Here is a 23,263-nt window from a genome sequence, read left to right as displayed (position 1 = left end):
TCTAATAACTATAGATTTTGATTACAGGCTAACTCAAAAACATGGTAAAGTTGGTGAATTATCAGAGGCTAACTAGTTGGCCAGCTAACACATAGCCAGCCAAAAGTCAATTCAAGTAGCATTTAATTTTGTCTTTGGACCAAAGTCTGCTATCTGCTTTGTATATCAGAAACTTGCTGTCATTGTCACCACAGAAATAGAGCTCATTCTCTAAAAAGCAAATTCATATTAAACATAAGTGTATAAGAGATTGTGTGAATGAGAAAGCTAGTTTATTAAAAAAAATCTAATATACATCGTAATGCTCACATTGTAAAACACATTCTTTTCCTGTATATACTGACCATCAGCGGCTTGGTATGTAGAAATGCAGAAAGGGGTTTTAGTTGCATGATTCATGTTGAGCTGTGATGCATCTGTTCCCATAATTGAGTTATTCCAGAACAGATTAGATTTCTCAAGTCTCTGAGCTGGGGAACCCTTTCTTTGGAATTTCCTTGAGTTGGACACTGCCAACTTTTGCCTCTCTGTGGTTTCCTTTCCTGTGTTTATGTTGACTGTTCTGAGTCATCTCACATGGTCTTTTCCCAAATAGCTATATTAGACTTCCATTGTATTTATAGTATTTTTATATTGTCTATGCAAGAGATGCCCTATGTTTAGATTTTGCCAGGTTACCTTTAAAGGCCTCTGTATGCCTAATTTATAGGTAGTACTTCACTGTCAGTACATATATATTCACTGTGTATGTAAGTCTTAACTCTTTTTCTTTAGATCTTATAGATTGTCTTAAATGCATTCTCTTGCTGTTTGGAAGCCCCTCGGCTTGGCTTCATCAGTCTTGTTGGTGATGGCCTCAGATTTTCCCTTCAATTTCTGTCTTCAGACCCCTTCCTTCTACTTCTCTTTCATTTGCTTTCTTCTGTGTCAGCATATTTTATTTACATTTCTAAGCCTCTGTTTTCTCTGTGCTCACACTATTGCTCTGTTCTTTCCCTCCTAAACAATAATCATACTGTTTTTACAATTCTAACAATGACAGTTCTTGCTTTTGGTTAGAGGTTTGCCAAAGTGTACTGCCATTAGGCAGTGCACTTAGACTTCTGGCAGTATTGGTGTACTAGGTCTGTTCGTTGCCTTCTGGGTTGTCTGTCAACCAACTTTATAACTCCTCGGTGACACATGAATTGGCAGCCTTTTAAATCCTAACTTAAAGGCTGTATTTGTCATCAGTTTTGCAAAAATCTAAGTGTTTGGGAAAACCTAAGTCTTAAATATATGAGGTATTCTTTTTGGTTTTAGAGTTCCCTTATCCATTAATACAAACATAGTATTTCTTAAATTGGAATTTTAAAATTGGAGACAAGCTTTCTTACGATTGGACTGTAACCAAGGACCAACTCTGTCCACTGCAGTTTATTAGTTAAGTTTGGTTAACAGTAGTTAGCAAATGGTATATTATCATCTCATGTACCTGCAAAGTTAAGCAATTAGAAACATTTGTTAATATATTTTAATGTATAGTTCATCACTTGCTATTAGTTTATTTTATGAATAACTTTAAAAAATGTATCATGACACCATATAATTCTGTTTATGCAACGTGGCAGTTCTTTTTTTTTTCCTTAAACTTTGTCTGTGTGCCTTTTCATTTATGCAAAGTATGGTTTTTTTTCTAAATGGGTCTAACTTTGAAACAAATTCCTAAGAGGTTAACTCATCTAGGGGAAAAGAAGCCTGATTACTGTGCATTTTTAAAATATATTATGCATTTGAAACAGTGAATAGACAGTGTGTATTTTTACATTTCTGTTCATTTATTTAACCAATATTTATTGCACATATATTGTGTGCCATGCACTATGTTAGGTGTTAAGATGCAGTGTTGGGTAAAACCAGATACTTGACCTTCACAGAATTTATAACCTACTGGGGAAAGACACATTAAAAATAATCAGATTAAAAGTAAAGTATTAAGTTACCAAGTAAAGGTACTTGTGACCCTCTCAGGGAGGCCAGAAAAGACTCTTCACAGAAATGACAGTTGGTCCAAAATCAGGATGAATAGATATTAACAAGCTGACATGGGAAGAAAGAACATTCTGACCAGTGGAAATGGTAGGTGTAAAGGCTTTGTAGTAGAAGTGAGCATGGTGAGGACAGGGGACTGAAAGGCCAACATGGTTCTTCTGAGAACAGTTGGAGACCGTTAAAAAGAGTTACGTAAAGGTGTGACATTGAATATATATACTTTAAAAATTTTTATTCTGACGGCATTGTGGATAACTGGTTGGAGAGAGGCAAGAATAGGTGTGGAGAAACCAGTTAACAGTATCTCAGCCACGATTGCAAAAAGGTCAAGATAGGGGAAAAAGTGGTACAATTTGAAAGATAATTAGGATTTAAGATTAATAGGACTCGGAGATTCATTGTGAAGGATTAAGAGAGCTACCTCTAATGACCCTTAGGTTTATAACTAAAAGAATTGTTCCATTCCCTGAAATATGAAACTCCCCTCCCCCACAAAAGAAGGGAAAGGTCTTATTGGAGGTGAAGAACATGAGTTTAAGTGTGAATTTGAGGTGATTTTGAGCGCACTCAGAAAGAAATGTCAAGCAGAAAGTTGCACATTTGGGCTTGAAGCTAAAAGGAGTGATCTCAGCTGAAGGTAAAATTTTTGACTCCTCTTTGTTTATGTGGCAAATTGAATATGCACACATAAGATCTCCTAAAGCTAAACAATGTATTGTGAAAAGAAACACTGGCTTGGGACTGCCCCTTCAACTCTTAACATTTTATGAGTGGATAGAAGTGGATGAATTTTCAAAAAAGATCAAAATAGAGTGAGTAGAAAGGAAGGAAGAAAACTGTCTTGGAAAACCAAGGGAAGAATGTTTGAAGAAAGAGAAAGTGGTCAAAAATGTCGAATTTCTGTTGGATTTCAGGGGATTTTTTGGAAATCATTGATGTCCTTAGTGACATATTTTAGTAGACTTGATGAGGATGATAATCAAACTGGATTTGTGTGGCATGCAGAAATAGAGATACTGAGTTTGGATGTCTCTTTCTGAAAGCTTAATTCTCCACATAACTAAAGAGGGGGTGGTCCTAGTGACCTACGTAATGAGGATGTTTATTTAGTCTCTAATGAAAATGACTCAAGCATGTTTAAAAATCAGTGAGAAACAAATGCATTAAAAGGAAGAGAATGACAATGCTATGGTAAAGGGATAAACCATAGTAGAGATTCTAGGAAGGCAGAAGAGAATGGGCTCTAAAAGACAGTTGAAAGATTAACTTCAGATATGTGTAGTGGTATATCTTATATTGTAACTTTTTTCATAAAGGAAGATGGGTCATGGAAGTACCTTTACATTCATGGTAGTAGAAAAATGATGGTCCCCGACTGATAATTATTTTCTCCACACGATTGAAAGAAAGAAGGGAGGACGGAGACTAGAGGATTCAGGAGAGTAGGCAAAAGTTTAAAACAGGCATTGTAGAGTGAATTGAACAGAAAAATATAGGATGGCTAGGAAGAATGGGGGTCCACTTGAGGTTAATTATGATGAATTTATAGTAGACAGAATGTTACAAGTATTTGCTATTGACATACAACAATGAAGAGCTCAGTGTTTTTTTCATTCAAGACTATGGTTTCTTAACCAGGGGGATAGGAGTTTAAGAAATTGGCAAGTGTTTATCATGTATCTAAACTGCGTAAAAAGAGGAACATGTAAAAAGAGGAAGTGTAGGAGTCAGTGGATTGGTGGTCCTAATGAAGTCAAAGATGGTTGTGGTGGGTGGAGTTAAGCAAGCAAGCTGATAGAGGTTGTGATCACAGTGTGGAATATTTGAATTAATGGTTTTAGAAATTGAATATTATGAATGATGACGAGGTTGACAGTGTAGCCATGGAAGTGGATGGCTGAAATAGAATAGATTAGGTCTTTAGAAAATAAGTAAAGAAGATATAACTATCAAATGGGCTATTCAACTGGACATGTAAGTTACACAGAATGATGGCAGAACTTAGGGTATAAAGAAGTTGTAAGTTGGTTGCTAATATCTTCAGTGAATAAGGGAGTGAATGATGTGAAGGGTGAGAGAAGATATTATTAATTTAATGGAAGAGCCTTAAAGAAACAGGATGATGTTGATAATGTTATTTTGGCAAGAAGAATTTGAGGAATTTTGTGTGCCAGGTACTCTTGCAGGACAAAGAAAACACTATGTAAATATTACAAGACTCCTGTTTTCTAGGAGCTTGCTGTCTATAGAAAAAGACAGCCACATGAGCCATTAGTAACAATGCAGTGAGGTAGATGCTTTAATGACAGAATCTGTATAGTGGGGGCCCCAGGGATGGAGTGGTTATCTCTAACTGAAGAAGTCATTGAAGGTTTCACTGGAAGGACTATATTGGAACTGAATTTTATGTAGTCCCTAAAGTGAAGAAGGGGAAGAAGGACATTCCAGGAGTAATTTTTAAGATGTATGCCTCCTAACTGTGATAGACAAAACATAAACTCCGTGATTACATGCCATTGCACTGAAAGCTGTTATGATGTGTATTTTTTTTTTATAACTAGAATTTCCGTTTCTTGGCCTATAGCTCTGCTTTTTATTCTTAGAGTTAAACATTGTTCTCTGGTAGGATGATTTAAAGTATGTATTTGTATGTGTGTGGCGGGGGGAGCATTTATGTTGACATGCACATATGCTTGCACACAATGCCCTTGTGTTTGTGGAGCTGCTTTTAAAATTATACTTGAAATAATTTATTACTAAAAATAATGAAAGTTTTGTTTTATAAATAAATAAAATAAATTGCTAATTAAAAGCTAATTTGCTAATTAAAATATTCAACAAATTAAATTCCTACCATTATGAGTGAGGCTTTGTTTTAAACAGTGAGAATACAAAGATGAATATGACAGGTTCTGATTTCAGGGAACTCACTGTTTATTGTGTTCCAAACCCAGCAAGATATAAGTGTAACATTAAAATACTTATCTCGGGTAATACCATGACTTTTTAAAAAATTATAGCTTGTTTTTTTAAGCCCTTAGACACATTTTTAGACTGTTGATTTATTCCTTCACTATTTATGGAAGAGGTTTGATTACATCAAGCTATGAATATAGTTAGACAAAAAAGGTTAAGTTGTAGACTAAGTCTATAATATTAAGACTCAAAATAAAGTGTGTTTGTTCCTGAAGTAAGTGTGTTTCTTCTAATTATGACTTTATTCTTCAAAGGTTGTGAAGATGAGAAAAGAAGTGAAGAGAATACGAGTTTTGGTTATCCGAAAACTTGTCAGGAGTGTTGGCAGACTGAAGTCAAAAAAGTTAGTCATTTAAAGTCATGAACTTGTGACTAATAAAATGTCAAAAGTTGTTTTTATTTGATGCTTTAAAATGTTTAGGGTGGGATATAGAGAAGTAATCAAATATCTTACTCCTACAGCATTTTTGTTTTGTATGTGGAGATGATGCGAGATAGAATGTGCTGTGTCAGCATGCCCTTCTATGGTTTGGACATCATTGCTCAAGATACAGGATGAATTTTTCTGCTGCTTTTGCAAAACTCTCTTTTGGTCTTTTCAGAATAAAATTCCCTTGGGCTTATCTGTTTTATGTTATTAGAAGTTATTTTAAGGTACTGATATAGCTTAACAAATCTAGTAATACCTTAAGAATCAGTTTTGAAGATTTTATATCACATTTTTTCTTGAATTGCTAAGTAATTTGAAATCTTCAGTATCTTGTGAAAGTGTTTATTAGAACATTGTGTTCCATGTAATTTTTTGGAAAAATATAATATTTTGTATTTTTAGTATCACTAGTGTTAGTGAAAAAGTATTTTATTTTTATTTATAGTTCTTCTTATAATGTAAGCATGAATACTTAACCTTCAAATATGTTTTGTTCCTGATTAATTTCCTGCTTTTTCATAAATATGTCAGAATATTGCCCTTCTTTATTTTTTCCTTAAATTCCAGAGAGCAAATTTTCATTTGATAAAATTGTAGCCAAACTCTAATTGTAACTTATGAAATTTATATTACATTAAATGTACTATTGATTGATTGATTTAAAAAGTGTTTTTAAGGAACTAGAGAAGGCAAACTATCAGCAATGATAGTCATTAATACAATGCCAAGACAGTACTTATTTTTGCCAGTTACTGACATATGGGTTTGTTTAGTAAATTGAGGTTTCTTTTGGGAGTGGGGAAAATGGGCAGTGTAGGATAGTGGCATGTTTGTTATCTAGAGATTTATTACACTTTTCTGAAAAGAAATGAAGTGATTATCCATTACAGTATGAGTCTAAAAATTAATGCTTTGCCTGGCTACATATTGTAATGTATTTTTTGCAGGGGTACTGAAGATGCACTGTTAAAAAACCAAAGACGGGCGCAACGATTGCTTGAAGAGATCCATGCCATGAAAGTAAGGACTTCTGTGGGTGTGTATGTGCGTATGTTTCTGCGTATCCTGTTATCCTGCGTTTTGTTTGTGTGTGGTATTGCTTACTTGATATGCCTGAGAGTTGCCTAAGATATCTTGTATCAGTCTATTTGGTGAAAATGTAGTACATTTAGAAAATTGTAGTGTTTAAGCTTGCATTTTTCTATGTTTTTGACTGAATTTGTTAAAGTGCTAGGCTAATTTGAGTCAAAATTGTGCCAAACTAAATTCGTCTATGTTTAATAATGCCTCATGCCTCAGGTTTTTAATTTTTACTATAACTTTAGCATGAAGTCAGTTCAAGAATTAAAGTCTTCACTCTATTTGGGAATGTGAATGGTGATGTTGGTGGCTGACATCATGCTTTCCTTGTTGCCAACTCAATAAATTTTATGTATTGGTATCAGCATTTTATTCAGTTCTGTAGTTCTAAATTAGTGTTAGACCAACATGATCCCATATTTTTGTTTTTTTTCAGTCAGACTCTTCACTAGCATAATTTTTAGGTCTTCTCGCTCTCTTACTTTGAGGAAACTTTCATTTACCAAATGACATGACATTAAATGTCTGGGAGACTGTTTTACTGTAGAACTTAAAAACAACATTTGGTCCCAGCAATTTTCTTAATTGCAGGGTCATTTTGCATGCATGTTTGCCTATTATATTTTGGTATAACTTTCAAGTTTTGAATTAGTTAAAAGAGAAAGAAAACTCTCTAACAATATTTTAATTGAGTTAGGTTATCAAAGCTTCTCACCCTTTCTTCCTTTTAAAGAGATGGATAGTAAAGTGTTTAATAGGACAAAGTTATCCCAGTTAATCTGAATAAAAACATCTAGGAAACGACTCTTTGATATGAAGTATATTTGTTTCTTGTGTTCTTCCCTCCCCCCGCTGCACACTGTTGTAAAATTCATGGAATCCATCTGATAAAACTTTTCTTTCTCAAAGTTATAATCCCCTTTGTATCCAGTCATTCAGGAAGAAAAAGTATTCTGTGTTTGACTGTCAGTGATGATTTGTGTCTCTGTGGTTTGCAGATTATTTAGTCTTTTTCATATACCTTTTTTTAATGATATCCTATGAGAAATAAAATCTTTAGAGATTTTGCCTTGAGAATAGCAATAAAATAGGAAGTTACAATTTATCTCTTTCACTTTCTCTTAACCAAGGTTCTTACTAAATTACATTGCCTACCTAAATTTTCCCTGTAATTTCTTCTGAATAGTCATTTTTGTAGTCTTAAATTATTCAGAGGCTTTGAGCTACTATATAATTGCTGATTTTATTTTACCATGGAAAGAATGTAGTGTGTGTGTGCATATGCATGTATATATATACACACACACACACAATGTATAGTTGGCTATTCTGACTTTAACTTCATTTGTAATGCTGTTTAAAAACTGGAATAAACTGGAATTTAAATATTTATATATATGTAATATATATACACACACACGCTACATTCTTTCCATGGTTTATTATATATAATAACTTGTATGCAGTGTACGAAGAGTTTGAGAACAAAAGATACTCAATCTTTAGAATACTTCCCTGTTGTAAATTTCAGTGATACATTTGGTTAAGTTAATTAGAAAGAGAAGTTGTCCTTTTTGATCTAAATGTAAAGCCTGTTTTCTTTTTTGTTGTTGTTTTGAATCTCATGAGCAAAGGGAAATCGGATTCAGTGATAAAGTTTGTAGGTTTACAAGATTACCACATCACTACCGTGGTTTGGTTTGGTTTGGTTTGGTTTGTGTTCTATTTTTCACTGTGATTATGCAATGGAATGGTTGCATCATAGAAAGCCAAATTCATAGCCTATGTATTCCTTGAATTCATAAAATTCATAGTATGTATATCTGTGGCAGGAGTTAGGGCATGCTGGGTTGGCTACTCTGACTTCAACTTCTTTTGTAATGCTTTTTAAAAACTGGAATAAATTTAAATATAAAGTGAATACTAGAAAGACTATATGTTTATGTTTGCTGTTTTTTTTTTTTTTTTTTGGAGATAGAGTCTTGCTCTGTCGCCCAGGCTGGAGTGCAGTGGCTGGATCTCAGCTCACTGCAAGCTCCGCCTCCCGGGTTCACACCATTCTCCTGCCTCAGCCTCCCAAGTAGCTGGGACTACAGGCGCCCGCCACCTCGCCCGGCTAGTTTTTTGTATTTTTTAGTAGAGACGGGGTTTCACTGGGTTAGCCAGGATGGTCTCGATCTCCTGACCTCGTGATCCGCCCGTCTTGGCCTCCCAAAGTGCTGGGATTACAGGCTTGAGCCACCGCGCCCGGCCTGCTGTTCTTACATGTCAAATTTTATTCCTTATTTATGGTTCTTTTACAAATTTTTTTGTCTTTTCTAAACAAAGCAAATACATACAACATTTTTCTTAATTAGTAGGTCATTTGTAATTTTCTTAGGAAGTGGTTATTACTTACTTGAGAGTATCAAATAAATGGTGACAAAACAAACTCTCAGTCTTAATTAAATTTGGAGAAAAGACCTCTGCTTGTTTATTTTTCCAGAGAAATTTTTTCCTTGGCTCAGATACTGCTTCATTTTTATCGTCTTATTGATGACATACTGTCCTATTCTTGCTTTCTGTAATAATAGGGTATTTAGTTGCAGGATGACTTCTTTGTGAAGAAATCCTGAGTATTTTTAGAAATGAGCGTTTGCTTTTTCTGGCCAACCAAGAAAAAAATTGACTTGATCTTTATCCTTTAAAATCATAGGTTCTAATTTTATAGACTATGGTGTATGAAACCCAAGTCTTTGCTGCCTTTTCTAATAGTGTCTATACTTTTAACTTTGATATTAGTAGAAATATTGGCTTCTAAAACAGTTTCTTTTTCTTTGAAAGTTAGTTAAATTAGCCTGTCAACATTTACACATCAGTAAGTTACTTAGCTGGAAAAGGAGATGGTAAAATTCAAACATATACTGAAATTACTCAAAATGTGCAACAAATCTCTTACTCGATAATGAAAGTAACAACTAGCTTTTACTGAGCATTTACTATGCGCCAGGCAGTATATTATGTGTTTTATATTTACTGTCTCACTAGGTAGATACCATTTTTATCCCTGTCTTACAGAATAAGAAACTCAAGCTTAGAGAAATTAAGCAATTTATAACTGATTATAAAGCTAATTATGTTATCCACTGTAGTATACTGCTTCAGTAAGATGACAACATCCTATGATATAGCTAGACACTTTCCTAGATATTGGAGGAGATAATTTAATAAACATGAAACTTGCCATCTAGGAAAAAAAAGACCCAAAGATGTACAATGTGTTTTCAGATCCTTTAATTCCTCACAGGTAAATATACACAGTAGCCTATATCTGTATTTCTTTTTTTTTTTATTTGAGACAAAGTCTCTCTCTGTTGCCCAGGCTGGAGTGCGGTGGCCCCATCTTTGCTCACTGCAGCCTCCGCTTTCCGGGTTCAAATGATTCTCCTGCCACAGCCTCCTGAGTAGATGGGACTACAGGTACCTGCCACCACACCTGGCTAACTTGTATTTTTAGTAGAGACGAGGTTTTGCCATGTTGACCAGGCTGGTCTCAAACACCTGACCTCGGGTGATCCGCCTGCCTCAGCCTCCCAAAGTGCTGGGATTACAGGCAACCACTACTGGCCTATCTGTATTCTTTTTCAACCTCTTCCTCTCTAAGGCTGTTACTTCTTCCTATCCTGAATATTCTTTAAGATGAGAATTTATGTGTTCTTCTTTGAGACCTTGTTCTGCCTGCTACCTCTTACTTTTCTCCTCTAGTTTAAAACTCTCTCCTTTTGTTTTGTTCTTCCCCTAGTTTTACATTCTGAAATCTATTATTAAAACCAACCTTTGAGCTTGTAATCAGGAGTTAGGATCACTTTGTCTCAGGCTTCTGCACAGCTTGATCCTAAGTGGTTGTCATTAGGAGATCACAAATCGAAAAAAATAGTATAGATTATAATCTGTAAAGGCATAAAAGTTAAGTAAAATGGTATATCATCAAAATAATATAATTATCATATCATTTAAACCTCACCACAACTCTAGGGAGAATCCCATTTCAGAGGACATGTTCAGAAGTATTCTAGGCTGCGTATACCCCTTAGATTGGATGTTTATCGTTGTATGTATTCATATACTCTTTAAAATTTTGTGATATTTCTGGTTATATGTGCTTTTTCAAAAGTTATTGGGTTTTTTTCTATAGTTTCACATACTGTGGTTTTGGTAATTTTTTTTCCTATGAATGCTTAAACAAGTTCCTTCATAGGGTAAAAGATACCTTATTGAAGCCTGTAAGTACACTGTACTGTGCTAATTAGCTATGTCAACTTGACATTTTGTTCGTTTATTCTATGAAAGTAATTGTATTAAAAGTATCATTAGTCTTACACTATAATTATTTCTGACAATTTTATTTGTGAGCCAATATGTTACCAAATCAGACTCAACGTGTTAGAGCTCTTACCTAGAATCAGCTTTACTAATAATTGTAAGGATGCAAATAGTCAAAGGGGACAGGTGAAGCAAGGAGAGAGATCTGGGACTCTATGTAATTCCACAGGCCCTTCCTTTCCACATCAGACGTGTACTTTCCAGCGCAGAGTCTCCAAATGAGGAAGTCTGGTTATTACCTCATATCAGAGCGCGTTTACATTTTGAAACTTCTCCATGTAATATCCTCAGGTTATATAGCTTACATGATATTCTCCAGTGTGCCAGGCTTCATAAACCCGTAAATTCTGGGTTTGTTTATTTTAAGCATCCTTAACAAGGGACAGCCTACTAAGATCATTCTTCAGATAAGGACCCTCCAGCTAACAAAAACTCATTATCCTATCTACCAGAGGGACTGCTTACCAGCATGTTAACACAAAGACTAAACTGCATCACCTCCCTTTCCTAGAGTTTCCTGCTGTTAAAGGAAATGAATAGATCCCAAGATAGCTACTTTAATTCTCCCCTCCGTGATATGTAATAATCTTCCTTTTAGCTTTTCTTTTGTGTTTCATAATGTATAATACTGTGTTTATACTTTAACTTCCAACTTTTTGGAAAATACTTCAAGCCTATAGAAAATTGTAATACTGCAATATGATAATAATAGTGCATTGTATCACATGCATGTTTGTACCTTTACTATCAGTGCTGAGTTTTCTAGCACTTGATTTAAGTGCCATATGCCAGATTTCCCCATTGTAAAGGTATCTTTTCGGTTTGATGTTGCTAAGTCATCTGTGAAATGATACTGTGAGACTATGTGAATATCTTGTAGTCTTTCACCCAGCGATTAATGTTCTATGGCAACATCTGTTAAAATGTTTTTATTGTTTCTGTTTCTCTGCTGCAGTAATTTATTTCTCTGATAATATTTTCATTCTTTGAGGGGAATTTTTTTTGAACACCATCAAGGATAGTGATAATAGCCATTTTTGTTTATGCAGAAGAAAAATGTTCTTTTTCCTTTCCCGTTCATATGCTGGGTAATTTTGGACTGTACCCTGGCCATTATGAAGTTGCAGAGATTCTGGATTTGGTTATTTTTCTCGAATAAGTGGCTGTTTTAATGAAGTTTCTTGGCTAGGTTTTAACTTTAAACTACGTTTCTTAGACAGCAGTTCCAGTCTCAGTCTAGATCTTTTGTCTTTCAGGAAGATGCTTTAAATCTGCTACTTACCTGAACGCTTAAGATATTTAGAGATTTCTTCTCTCTCTCCCTTCTGGGCTTACCCTGCTCTCTCAGCAGATAAAGTATCCTGGATTCATTTTTTCAGGGGTAGCTCTGCCACTGTTTCTAAACCCTGCTGATTGCAGTTGGCTTTAGGCTAAACCTTGAAGAAATGGTAACTACTTGTGCTGTACAACTTTCCATCTTCTTTCCTCCAAGTAGGTTTGGTGGACGCTCCATTAGAGTCTGTCTGTTTCCATTTACTCTAATATCTTCAGATAGGCAGATAGGGCTTTTGGGTAGCATGTCCAGGTGTTATGGTTGTTTTCAGGATTGGGGGTATGGGGATGATTAATCATGTTATCTTATTCTGAGGGCCTCAAGACACACTACAATTTTGATTTTAGGAAGATGAAGAAGGATAAGTAAAAGAGACTGAAAAAAAATGTAGCCGGTGAAGGAGAAAAAGAACCAAGAGTATCTAGGAAACTTTGTGAAGAAACTCTTTCAAGAAGGGAATGATGAATTAGGTGTTTTTGAAATGAGCACATTTCAAAACACATTCAAATCGTATAGACTTCCTGCCTCTGGTCTCGCCTTCAGATCATGTTCTGCACTCTAACTAGTGACCTTTCTAAAATGCATATCTAATTGGACTTCTTCCCTGCATGATATACAAGACTCTTTGTGGTCTGTACTCTAGCTACCCCTCTGTTGCTTCTCTATCTTCCACTTACCCTGTAACTGTTCTTTTTTACCAGCTAAACTGAATCCCAAACTTAGCAGTTTCATGACCCATTGCCTACATCAGAGTTTTTAAACATAGCACATCTCTCCCACCTGAACAAACACTTTCTCTTCCTTTAACACCAAATTCTTATGTTATTAGCTCTAGGAAACTTTCCCTGGTGCTTCTGGAACTCTAAGCCCAGAAGAATTACTTACCTACTCTATATAGGCCCTTTTACTTTGTGTATTTGTGCTATCATATGGTATAGCAGTCTGCTTTCATGCCATTCCTGCTGCTTAGAGAGAACTTCTTAAGAAAATGGGTTATTTTACTCAATTAATTATTCCTAACACCTAGTAATGTGTCTGATACATAGTGAGTGCTGCTTGACTAGCTGACAGAGTGATTTCTACTGCAAATTTTTTTTTTTTTACATGTTGGCACATTTACAATGTTGAGGTTGTTCTGAGTCTCTAAAGATAAATGGAATACTATGGAATTGTTATTAAGAAGAATCTGTAATCAGAGGCTTTTCTTTTTGCTTGTTAAGTATCAGAAACAGGAGGAAAAAGGTTCTTCATTTTATACGGTCACCTTAGCTAATACCCTAAGACCATATAACTTCCAATTTAATTTTTTAAAAAGTAGAACTTTTCTTTCTAAAAGGAGAGCGAGAAAGATGTCCTGGTTTGTTAGGCTTCTGTACTTAACTGTGACCTTTGAAATTATAAACAGGAAATCATAGCACTATTTTAAAAGATCAGTATATAATGCTCTCTTCACACTCATGAAACAGCATTCAGTGACAGATCATCATACTGAAATCCCAGTTTGCTTTCTGACGTGTGGTTTCTACAGCTTTAAGTTACTATTTTGTGTAGGTCATATTCCTGAAATTCTTACTGTTGCATTTTTAATATATAGGGGTCATGATTTTCATTGTAGACCATGTTTATATAAAGTCTGTGATTGCCTTAAAAATATTCTTTTCTTTTAAATAAGAACATATGTGAAAAATAGCAGTAGTATATATCATCTGTTTTTGAACTTGCTTGCTTCTGTTTGAACACAAAAAACAAGTTGCAGGCCTTTGTTGGCAAAAGAGATGAAAATGCTGTTACCATTTACGGAGTCATAGTGTACACCTAAGTTTTAAATAAGGAACTGATTCTGGAATTCTTCACCTAGATAAGCCTACTTCAGAGGCTACTGAGTGTATAAACAAGATTCAGCAGTATGAAGGAAGAAAGCAGTATAACATGGCTTTTTTAAAAAAAATGTTTCCCATTTATTTTTGTTTTGTTTTGATTTGATTTTTTGTTTTGTAATTCTGGAAATTTGAACCTAAACCTTAGCCAAACATTTCCTAATAACTGTGAAAGTATCCAAAGCATTTTTAAATTATTAATTCAAAAATTTTGGACAACCAATACTACTATCATGATTCCAGTCTGAAATAATATGGTGCTTGAGAAAAGAGTTAAATATTACAACATATTTTATTGGAAACACATAATAGGAGACAAAGGGCCCTAGAGAAAAGCAGCAATAAGATCAGTAAGTAACTGGTCTTACAAAATGGGATGTTCTTTTTGTTTTTTTAACTGGATATCACCTCAGTTTGGGGTTAAATGGAGACAAATTATATGCAAACAGTAAGCTTTTCTTCACAAGGCCATCCATTTTGATAGAAGGGAATGTCCAGAAGGAAAAACTTTGTTTGACTTATTTCTTAGAATACAGAAGTGTTCTATGTAGAATCTTCAGACTGATGTAATTGCTGGGTGTCATTTTCTGTCTGCCTCTTTGAACCTGACAGAAGTGAGTCATTTTATATGCCAAGAACAATTTTGATGTTTTTATTTGGCATAAAAAATGTGATCATGTTTAATCACTTACATTAAACAAGCTGTTTTGCCTGATTTTCTAAAAAGTATTTTACTGTGAGAGATAGGACTGTATGGTAAAACAGAAGTTTTGGGAGCTTCATTTGACTGTGTTATTTGCTAATGTTTATGTTTCATATTTTTTGATAAGATGCAGATCATTCTACAATTGAATTATACAAGTCTTTTAAGCTTTTGTTGACTGAAACAATTATTTTTATATATTGATGAAAATAATTTATAGGTGAAAAATGCATTAAGGTTAGTTTTTAGAATATGAAGATTCAACTTTTGACATGAAATTCAACTTGGAATTAAAGTGAGACAGTACTATTTGTAGACATTTAGTAATTCTTTAACTGGCTGCCAGCAGAAACCTGACACTAGTAAAATTTCTTAGTAGTAAACTTACTTTGTTTTATTATATTGTTCTCCTGTTCAAGACCCTAGATTAGCTTCCTATTGTCTGCCAGATGGGATCTAATTTTTCATGAGTATTAAAAGCATTTTCATCAGTTGACCCCGGTCATCGTGCACAACTGTATTAACCTCATTTCTGTGTACATACCACAGTCAACATTATATTCCCTATATGTTACGCATTCTTGTTTTTTAAGTTTCTACAGTTTTGCCTGATAACAAGGCAGGATTTTCCACCACATCACACATACTTCTGCAAAATCAGACTATCATTTTCACAGCTTTCACCAACTTCTAAAGTAGTGATTTTATTGGGAAAGATGGAAGATGTATGCATAAGGCTTCATGCCTTAGGGCATATGTCATAATGGATGGGGGTTTTGTGTGATTGGAGAAAGCTCCTCTAGTAATTTGGTTGTATTTTTATTGTTCCCACCAACTGCGCTAAACAGAAATTACCCCACTTACTTAAAATTACCCTGCTTACTTCATCCTCATGCACACAGTGCTTAGGTAATCAGTTTTTAGAAATCAATTATTAACACATCTTTCTTTTTGTTACTATGACAGGTTATTGGCATGTTATTTCAAACATGAAACTCTTTGTTTGGATTGCCTTTTTACACAGTCTTCTGCACACAGAAGGCTTTCTGTGAAGTTTCCGTGACATGTTTCAAATATAAATGGGCACATCTATAAAAAGATGTGTAAGAGGTTATAGCAGTATATAATTTTTGTTTCACTTATTTGCTGTAGTGAGTAAATAAAATATACAACATCAACATTCCTAGCCATGGTACACTTTAATTTTTAAGAATTTGAATTTCTATAGTCTTTTAATCCATATAAATGGCATAAATGAAATGTTATTTAAGATGACTATTGCCTTCAACACGATTGTGAAAAGTTACACTAAAACTTTTCATAATGACGGAGGGATCCAGAACAGAGATATTTTCCAGACTAGCTATACCACACAATCCATTATCATTGTACAGATTGCATTGTGACTTTAGACTAGAAGCTAAAGTGACTCTCTTTATTTCAGTTAGCACTGTAGGATTCAAAACACAAAAGTTTTACCTGATATTTTTTAGTCTGGTACTTTGCCAGAAAAGTTCAAATACTTACTTATAATCTCATCTCAGAACCATCCTCATGACCAAAACATTTTATTTTGGCTCAACAAAAATAATATTATGTCTATACTTTGTGTGCGCCATGTTTGGCTAGTTTACAAAAATGTAGAAATTAATATGGTGCCTGCCTTTGAGAAGCTTAAAGTCTAATTAGAAAAATGGAGAGAGCTTCACTGTGATGTGTTGAAAGACGCTGATAGACATATTTGAGGAGGGACATTTAGCACTGCTTGAAGATTCAAGGAAGTCTTTCTGTAACAGGAAGCTGAGTCTTAAAACTTGAGTGAAACTTTACAAATTATAGGGTGAAAAACTTAAATTTGTATTGCTTCATTATTTTGTTTTGGTATTGGGTTTTGTTTTTCTTTTTTACATTGTAAAGGAAGTATCTGTAGAATCAAGAAATACAAAGCTTTTAGATTATTAGTTTCTATTCATGAAGTCTGTGTAAGGGAAGATAGTGATTTAAACTCATCTCAACATGATCAAGAGTAAAGATTAACTGCTGTATTTTTTTAATCTAGGTAATAGAAAATAATAAACCTGAATGAAAGACATAGTTATTAAATACACTCTGCCATGGTTCCTGCACAGTGGCAGTGTTTACTGACATGTCTGGTTTATGTTATATCTAACACTGCGATAACTGAGATATTTAGTGTAACAATTTATAATACCTAACAAGTAAAAATAACTTCAGTATCCATTCTTTCAACAAGCACTTATTGAGCATTTGCCAAATGCCGTGTACTTTTCTAGACACTTATGGTATACCTGAGAAGAGTAGACAAAGGTTTCTGATCTTTTGTAATTTATTTTTGTGGGGAGTTGGGGGATTAGGGTAGACAACATAATAAGTAAGTTAATTGTATAGCATGTTCGTTGATTATATACTGTGGAAGAAATAGAGCGGAGTGGGAAGGATTAGGAATGATGATGTGAAGTAGATACTTGGTTATGTAAGTCTGGAGTTCAGAGAAATTATCTTGGCTACAAATGGAGATTTTGGGGAGATGTTCACTTATATATGATATTTAAAATAATGAAACTGGATGAAATCACTGAGGTATTATTAGATAATAGTAAAAGGTAGAGTACCAAGGACAGAGTCCTGGTCCATTCTTAAGTTAGAGAGAAGAGAAAGAACTAGCAGAGGAGACAAAGAAAAAATAACCAAGAATATGGGTCTGATGTAAGTCAAATGAAGACAGAGTATCAAGAAGAAAGGAAGAATTAACAAAAATTGGTAGACCAAGAAGGGGACAGTGCTGCTGATACATTGAGTAAGAGGAGTACTGAGACTTATTCATTAGATTTAGCAGCGTGGAGATCATCACAGGCTTAAAATAACGGGATTAATGTAACTGGGACAAAAGCCAATGAAGTGAGTTGGAGAGAAAATAAAGAGCATTTGGATATGGCAAGTGTTGACAAGTGTTATAATTAGGGTGATCATATGACCAAATTTCCCTGGGATTGTCCTAGTGTTCATTCAGCATGTGGCCCAGCATGTTTATTAATGGTGCCTTATTTTATTCTCAAATGGGCTGTAGTCTGAACAACAAATATATGATCAATGTGGTTGTGATTCATTGCTGTCGGTATTCTTTTTGACGCCCAAATTTAGCCAGTGGTAGCCCCTTTAAGCCAGCCTACATAACTTGTTTGAGACCCTAATTTGAACTCCTTTTGTCCTTTTCCGGCATAAGAAATTATCACAGGGTTTATACTTTTTCTGCCTCATATCTGTAATCAGCCATTTCTCTAAGAAGTCCTGCTTCATTATTAGTGGTATTTAAAAACCAAAACCCGAAACATGGATAGTTTTTGATTGGAAGGAAAGGGAGTGAGAAAGTTAGGTAGCCAGTTAGAAGGCATTCTAAAGAAAAAATTTTAAAAAGCAAAAATCTTACAAAGATATTGAGGTAGAAAATGTATTCAGGTGATTCTATGTAGAATTGAATGTTAAACATGGAAGTGTGTTATAAAATTAGAGCAGTTAGATCAGAAAGATACATTGAGACCAAGTACTGAAAGGATTTAAATACCAAACTGAAAGTTTGACTTCATTCTGTATTCCGGATGGTGATGTAATGGCCCTTGGAGTTACTCATCCTGGAGTCTGGAAGAACAATTAGGCTATTATAATCCACACAATCCATAAAGAAGTCTTGAACCTAGGAGTGAGATAATGGTAATACAATGGAGGGAACAGATACAACTGACAGTACCAAAGAGAAAGCAGAAACGGTGATAGGAGCATAACAGAAGCATAGTAAAGGGACTCTCAGTATCTCATGACACTGAGCTGTCTAATCCTAGCGGCAGAAGATTGAGATGCAGTTTGTTTCCATAGAGAACAAAGGAATAGGTGTAGGAAGAAGATAGTGATATTTTATTTGGAAAAAAATCTATTGGCTATATGATGATAGAATATAACTTTATTGAAGTTTCATCTAGAACTGTATGTAAAAAGCAGAACAGTATTTAGGAAATAAAGTTTTTGTTGTCACTGAAAGGTAATCATAATGAAATTCTCAACTATAGAAAAGTATGAAGATTTTGGTTGTCTCTCACTCTCTCACAAGTTATTTCAGATTCTTTATTTCAGAGAAATGACTCATTTTCAAATAGACCAAAAATCTAGAACCCAGACTTTTCTTGGCACCTTCTAATTTTTTGTATTGAGGATTAATCCCTTATAACCTAAATATACTATTCCAATTTTGATCACACTTTGGAAAATACAAACGTGTTTTGTATTTTATTAAGTAAAAAGCCTGACTCTGATAAGATTCTCTTGAAATTAAAAATGTCAACATGGTTATTGCCTCCAAGTTGCTTTTTGTGTTTACCCAATCTCCCTTCCCACAGCACAATACAGAATAGTTTGGTTACAAATGTTTACTTTCCCTACTTAACCAGAGGCAACACTACACTGCTTATATGGTTATGAGTCACTATATTAGATTGTTCAAACAAAGTTCCTGGAAAGAAGAAAGACAAGGTTGTAGCCAAATAACCAAAATTGGGATTACCTAATTTTGATTTAGTTTGATATTTTATGTAAAAGCAAAATGTGGCATCTAGCACTGTGTGGAATAAGAGAACTGGAATAATTCTGATGGATCTAGTTATTACGGGATGACGTCTTTAATGTTGAAAACATGAATAATATTAGTTTAACATAATTAGGAAGGAATTAAAACAATTTTTAATTGATCATCACTGACAACAGAATATAGCCAAAAAGCCGAAGAGTATTTGCAGTTATATTCAATTTACAGAAAAATCTAAATTCAAGAGAACTATATTTATCTGAAAAAAAAAAAAGACATTGGAATTTGTTTGTTTGCTTGTTTGTTTGTTTGAGACGGAGTATAGCTCTGTTACCAGGCTGGGTTGCAGTGGCACGATCTCGGCTCACTGCAACCTCCGCCTCCTGGGTTCAAGCGATTCTCCTGCCTCAGCCTCCTGAGTAGCTGGGATTACAGGCACACGCCGCCACACCCAGCTAATTTTTGTATTTTTTTTTAGTAGAGACAAGGTTTCACCATGTTGTCCAGGATGGTCTCGATCTCCTGACCTCATGATCTGCCCACCTCGGCCTCCCAGAGTTCTGGGGTTACAGGTGTGAGCCACTGCACCCTGCCTGGAATTAGTGTTAGATGAAGGAAAGCTAAGTGTTGCTGTCTGGTTAATCATCTTACTTAGCATTAACAATATGCACTAGGAAGAACATGGTGTAACAGTATCATATAAGCACAAACTAGTTTATTTCACAATTTTAAGTGCTATTAACCAGGATTAAGTGTGGTGCATGAGGGACTAGGTGATCTTTAAACACTGAGTACATATAAAATGTCCTTGGAATAGGTATATAACTCCTGTCTAAAATGTCTATTACTGGGTCTAGAAATGGATCTTAGTTTTCCATTTGGCATGAAACCTTTCCTCAGAAAGAACAAGATTGTATCTGCCATCTGCCTGGCTTATTACCTAATGTAGTTTCTCAACCATTCACAATTATAAATCTGTATATTTCAGTGAGTCTTTAAGTAGTGCTTTACTTTCTCCAATTATAAGTAAAACAGAGTAATGTAGAAATGAGCAGTAAGTACTCTTCTTTGCAACACTCTAGTAGTCCTCTTGGCTGATTTTTTTTTTCCCTAGTATTTGTATTCTTTCAACTTTGTTTCTCTAAAGAAAAAGCCTAGATTGGCAACTGAAAATTTTTTGGCAAATCTTGGATTTGACTTTTTGCTAATAAGAGATTTAACTGATTTTTTTTTTTTTTTTTTCTCACTAAGAAATAGACTTAAAACGGAGCTGCCATTCAACCCAGGAATACCACTACTGGGTGTATACCCAAAAAAAGTAAGTCATTCTACCAAAGACGCATGGACATCTATGTTCGCAGCTGCACTACTTAAAATAGCAAAGACATGGAATCAGTGCAGGTGCCCATCAGTGGTAGATTGAATAAAGAAAATGGTCCATGTATACTATGGAATACTGTGCAGCCATTAAAAAAAAAAAACAAAGTGAAATTGTGTCCTTTGCAGCAACATGAATGGAGCTGCAGGCTGTATTCTTAAGCAAATTAACAGAGGAAGAGAAAAGCAAATACTGCATGTTCTCACTTATAAGTGGGAGCTAATCATTGAGTACCCATGGGCTTAAATATGGGAACAATAGACACTTTGGACTACACAGTGAGGAGAAAGCTGGATTTAAAAACTACCAATGGGGTACTGTCCTCACTACCAGCATGACGGGATCTGCACTCCAAACCTCAGCATCACACAATATTCCCATGTAACAAATCTGTACATGTACCCCTGTATCTAAAATAAAAGTTGGGGGAAAAAGGAAATAGACATTTAAAATGTTTCTACGCTGGTCCAGTTCTGTTCAACATGTGTCATGGTACTTGAGTCTGACAGTCAAAGCGAATAAGACATCATTCTTACTCTTGAAGAACTTACACTTTAGGCTTTTTGTTCCATTTTTCTGTCAAGAATATGGAGAACAAAGGTTATTATAAGCATAAGTTGTTTGTTTTATGTATGTCCTCAATGCATTTTTTTTTACTATATGTCTTATTGCCTGACCATGTTCTCACGTGAAGCAGAATTGTTCTCAATAAGTTGGTTAGAATATATGTACCCTTCTAAATAGTTAACCAGAAAGCTGTAGTGATTCTTTAGTACCTAAGCCTCTACATACCATTTGTCTTTCAGAGTTTGCTACTTTTTTGCCAAATTAGGGCTTACTTGCTTTCCAGTGCACATGTAGAAAACAATTTATAATGAAGAGAATTGATGTATTGTCAGGTAAGGGACCCCAGCCTCAATTCCAGGGACGTTGTCCGTCTTCCCAGGCATTGTTTGTAAATAATTACTTCAGATCTTGAAAACTCAATTCTTCATGTCTCCTCCAGTTTTAATTACTGATCTTCTAGATTCTACTGAGTATTGCTATGACTGGCTTCCATAATCAATTTGATAAGTAATTTATATGTTCTTAAAACATAAGTATTTTGTGACCAAATTATAATGTATTATTGACACTGTTAAATTCAGTCCTACAGTGATTTAAAAAAAAAGTTTTTTAAAATTCTCCCTTAAAAAATAGATATTCTGAGTTAAAATATATGTAAATCTAGGTTTCAGAGCAGTTAGAGAAATAATTTGCGATTCCTCACAATTTAGTATGAACTTCCCAAGCAGACTTCACAGCAGACTCTTAGGAGGATTCAGAAAAGCTGTGTGTGAAGTTTTCTCTAATCTTTTGATAGGAACACTGATATTTAAGGTGCTATCTGTGCAATTGTAATAGTACATCAAAAGGAGCCTTACTCTGAAAGTCAGTACCTGATTTCTTCTGAATAAGAATAACTTCATAATATATCATTTATTGCAGTTTTTATGTGTCTAAAAAAAGTCTTAGTTTCTCATTGTTTACTTATAAGAGTACCTGACAATTCCAGTTATAGCACAGCTTTCCTATCCATCCATATTTGCTAAACACAATTTTTACATTTTATATGAACCATGTTTTAGGAGATAATATTCCCTTTTAATGACACTTGTAGCTATATTTGAAACTAAAGTAATAAACGAGTTGATCCAAAATACTGAAGTATAAATGGTATAAGACAAAAAGTTTAAGCCATCCAAATGCATCTATATTTTACTTAGTTTTAAGGTAAATATTTAATTATTATTTATGGCATATAGTGTTTGTCCAAATAATATGATATAATGAATTTTTTTATAATACAAAGATTGGTAGGAGATAGAAAATACCTTAGTTTCCTAGTGCTTCTGTATCAAATTATGACAAATTTAGTGGCATAAAACAACACAAATGTATTGTCTTACAGTGCTGAAGGTTAGAAGTCCTAACAGTAACAGGACTGTATTATTTCTGTCGGCTTTCAGTGGGGCTATATTCTCTCTGTAGTCTCTAGGGGAGAAATTTTCCTGCCTTTTCAGCTTCTATAGGCCACCTGCATTCCTTGACTCATGGCGTCTTTCTCCATCTTCAAGGCAAGCAGCATAGCATCTTCTCTTCCCTCTCTCTCTTCTCCCCGCTCCACCCCCCCCCCATTTCCCACACTTATGTTTTTGTTTGTTTGTTTGTTTTCTCTGCATCTCCTTCTCTTTGACCTTTTCTGCGACCTTCTTGTAAGGAAGATTGTGATTACATTTGGCTTACCTGGATAATCCAGGATAATAACCCCATCTTAAAAATTCTTAATTACATCAGCAAAGTCCCTTCTGCCATGTAAAATAACGTATTCATAGGCTCTGGGGATTAGGACATGGACGTCTTCCAGGAGCTATTCAGCCTAGCACACGGTGTGTAATTAATCGCCACTTAGGTTCTAAAAAGTATAGGTTATTGTAATCATGCTTTGTGTTTGTGTAT

General features: G+C 34.7%; 1 protein-coding gene across 4 annotated transcripts in view; it reads left to right on the top strand.

Annotated features, from left to right (window-relative positions):
• SRFBP1 (serum response factor binding protein 1) overlaps positions 1-23,263 on the top strand; it is a 62,257-nt gene that overhangs the window by 6,857 nt on the left and 32,137 nt on the right. For 2 of the 4 annotated variants that reach the window (XM_010369160.2, XM_010369161.2), the window contains exons 2-3: positions 5,262-5,350; positions 6,385-6,457. In XM_010369160.2, the coding sequence (XP_010367462.1) occupies positions 5,262-5,350; positions 6,385-6,457 (162 nt within the window). Of the gene's footprint in view, positions 1-5,261; positions 5,351-6,384; positions 6,458-20,637; positions 20,705-23,263 lie in introns of those variants that run through there. The other 2 variants (XM_030927324.1, XM_030927323.1) reach the window with 2 other exon arrangements.

The sequence above is a fragment of the Rhinopithecus roxellana genome, chromosome 3, assembly GCF_007565055.1.
Source record: "Rhinopithecus roxellana isolate Shanxi Qingling chromosome 3, ASM756505v1, whole genome shotgun sequence".
NCBI classification, from domain to species: domain Eukaryota; kingdom Metazoa; phylum Chordata; class Mammalia; order Primates; family Cercopithecidae; genus Rhinopithecus; species Rhinopithecus roxellana.
This window is presented reverse-complemented; position numbering and strand designations above follow the sequence as displayed.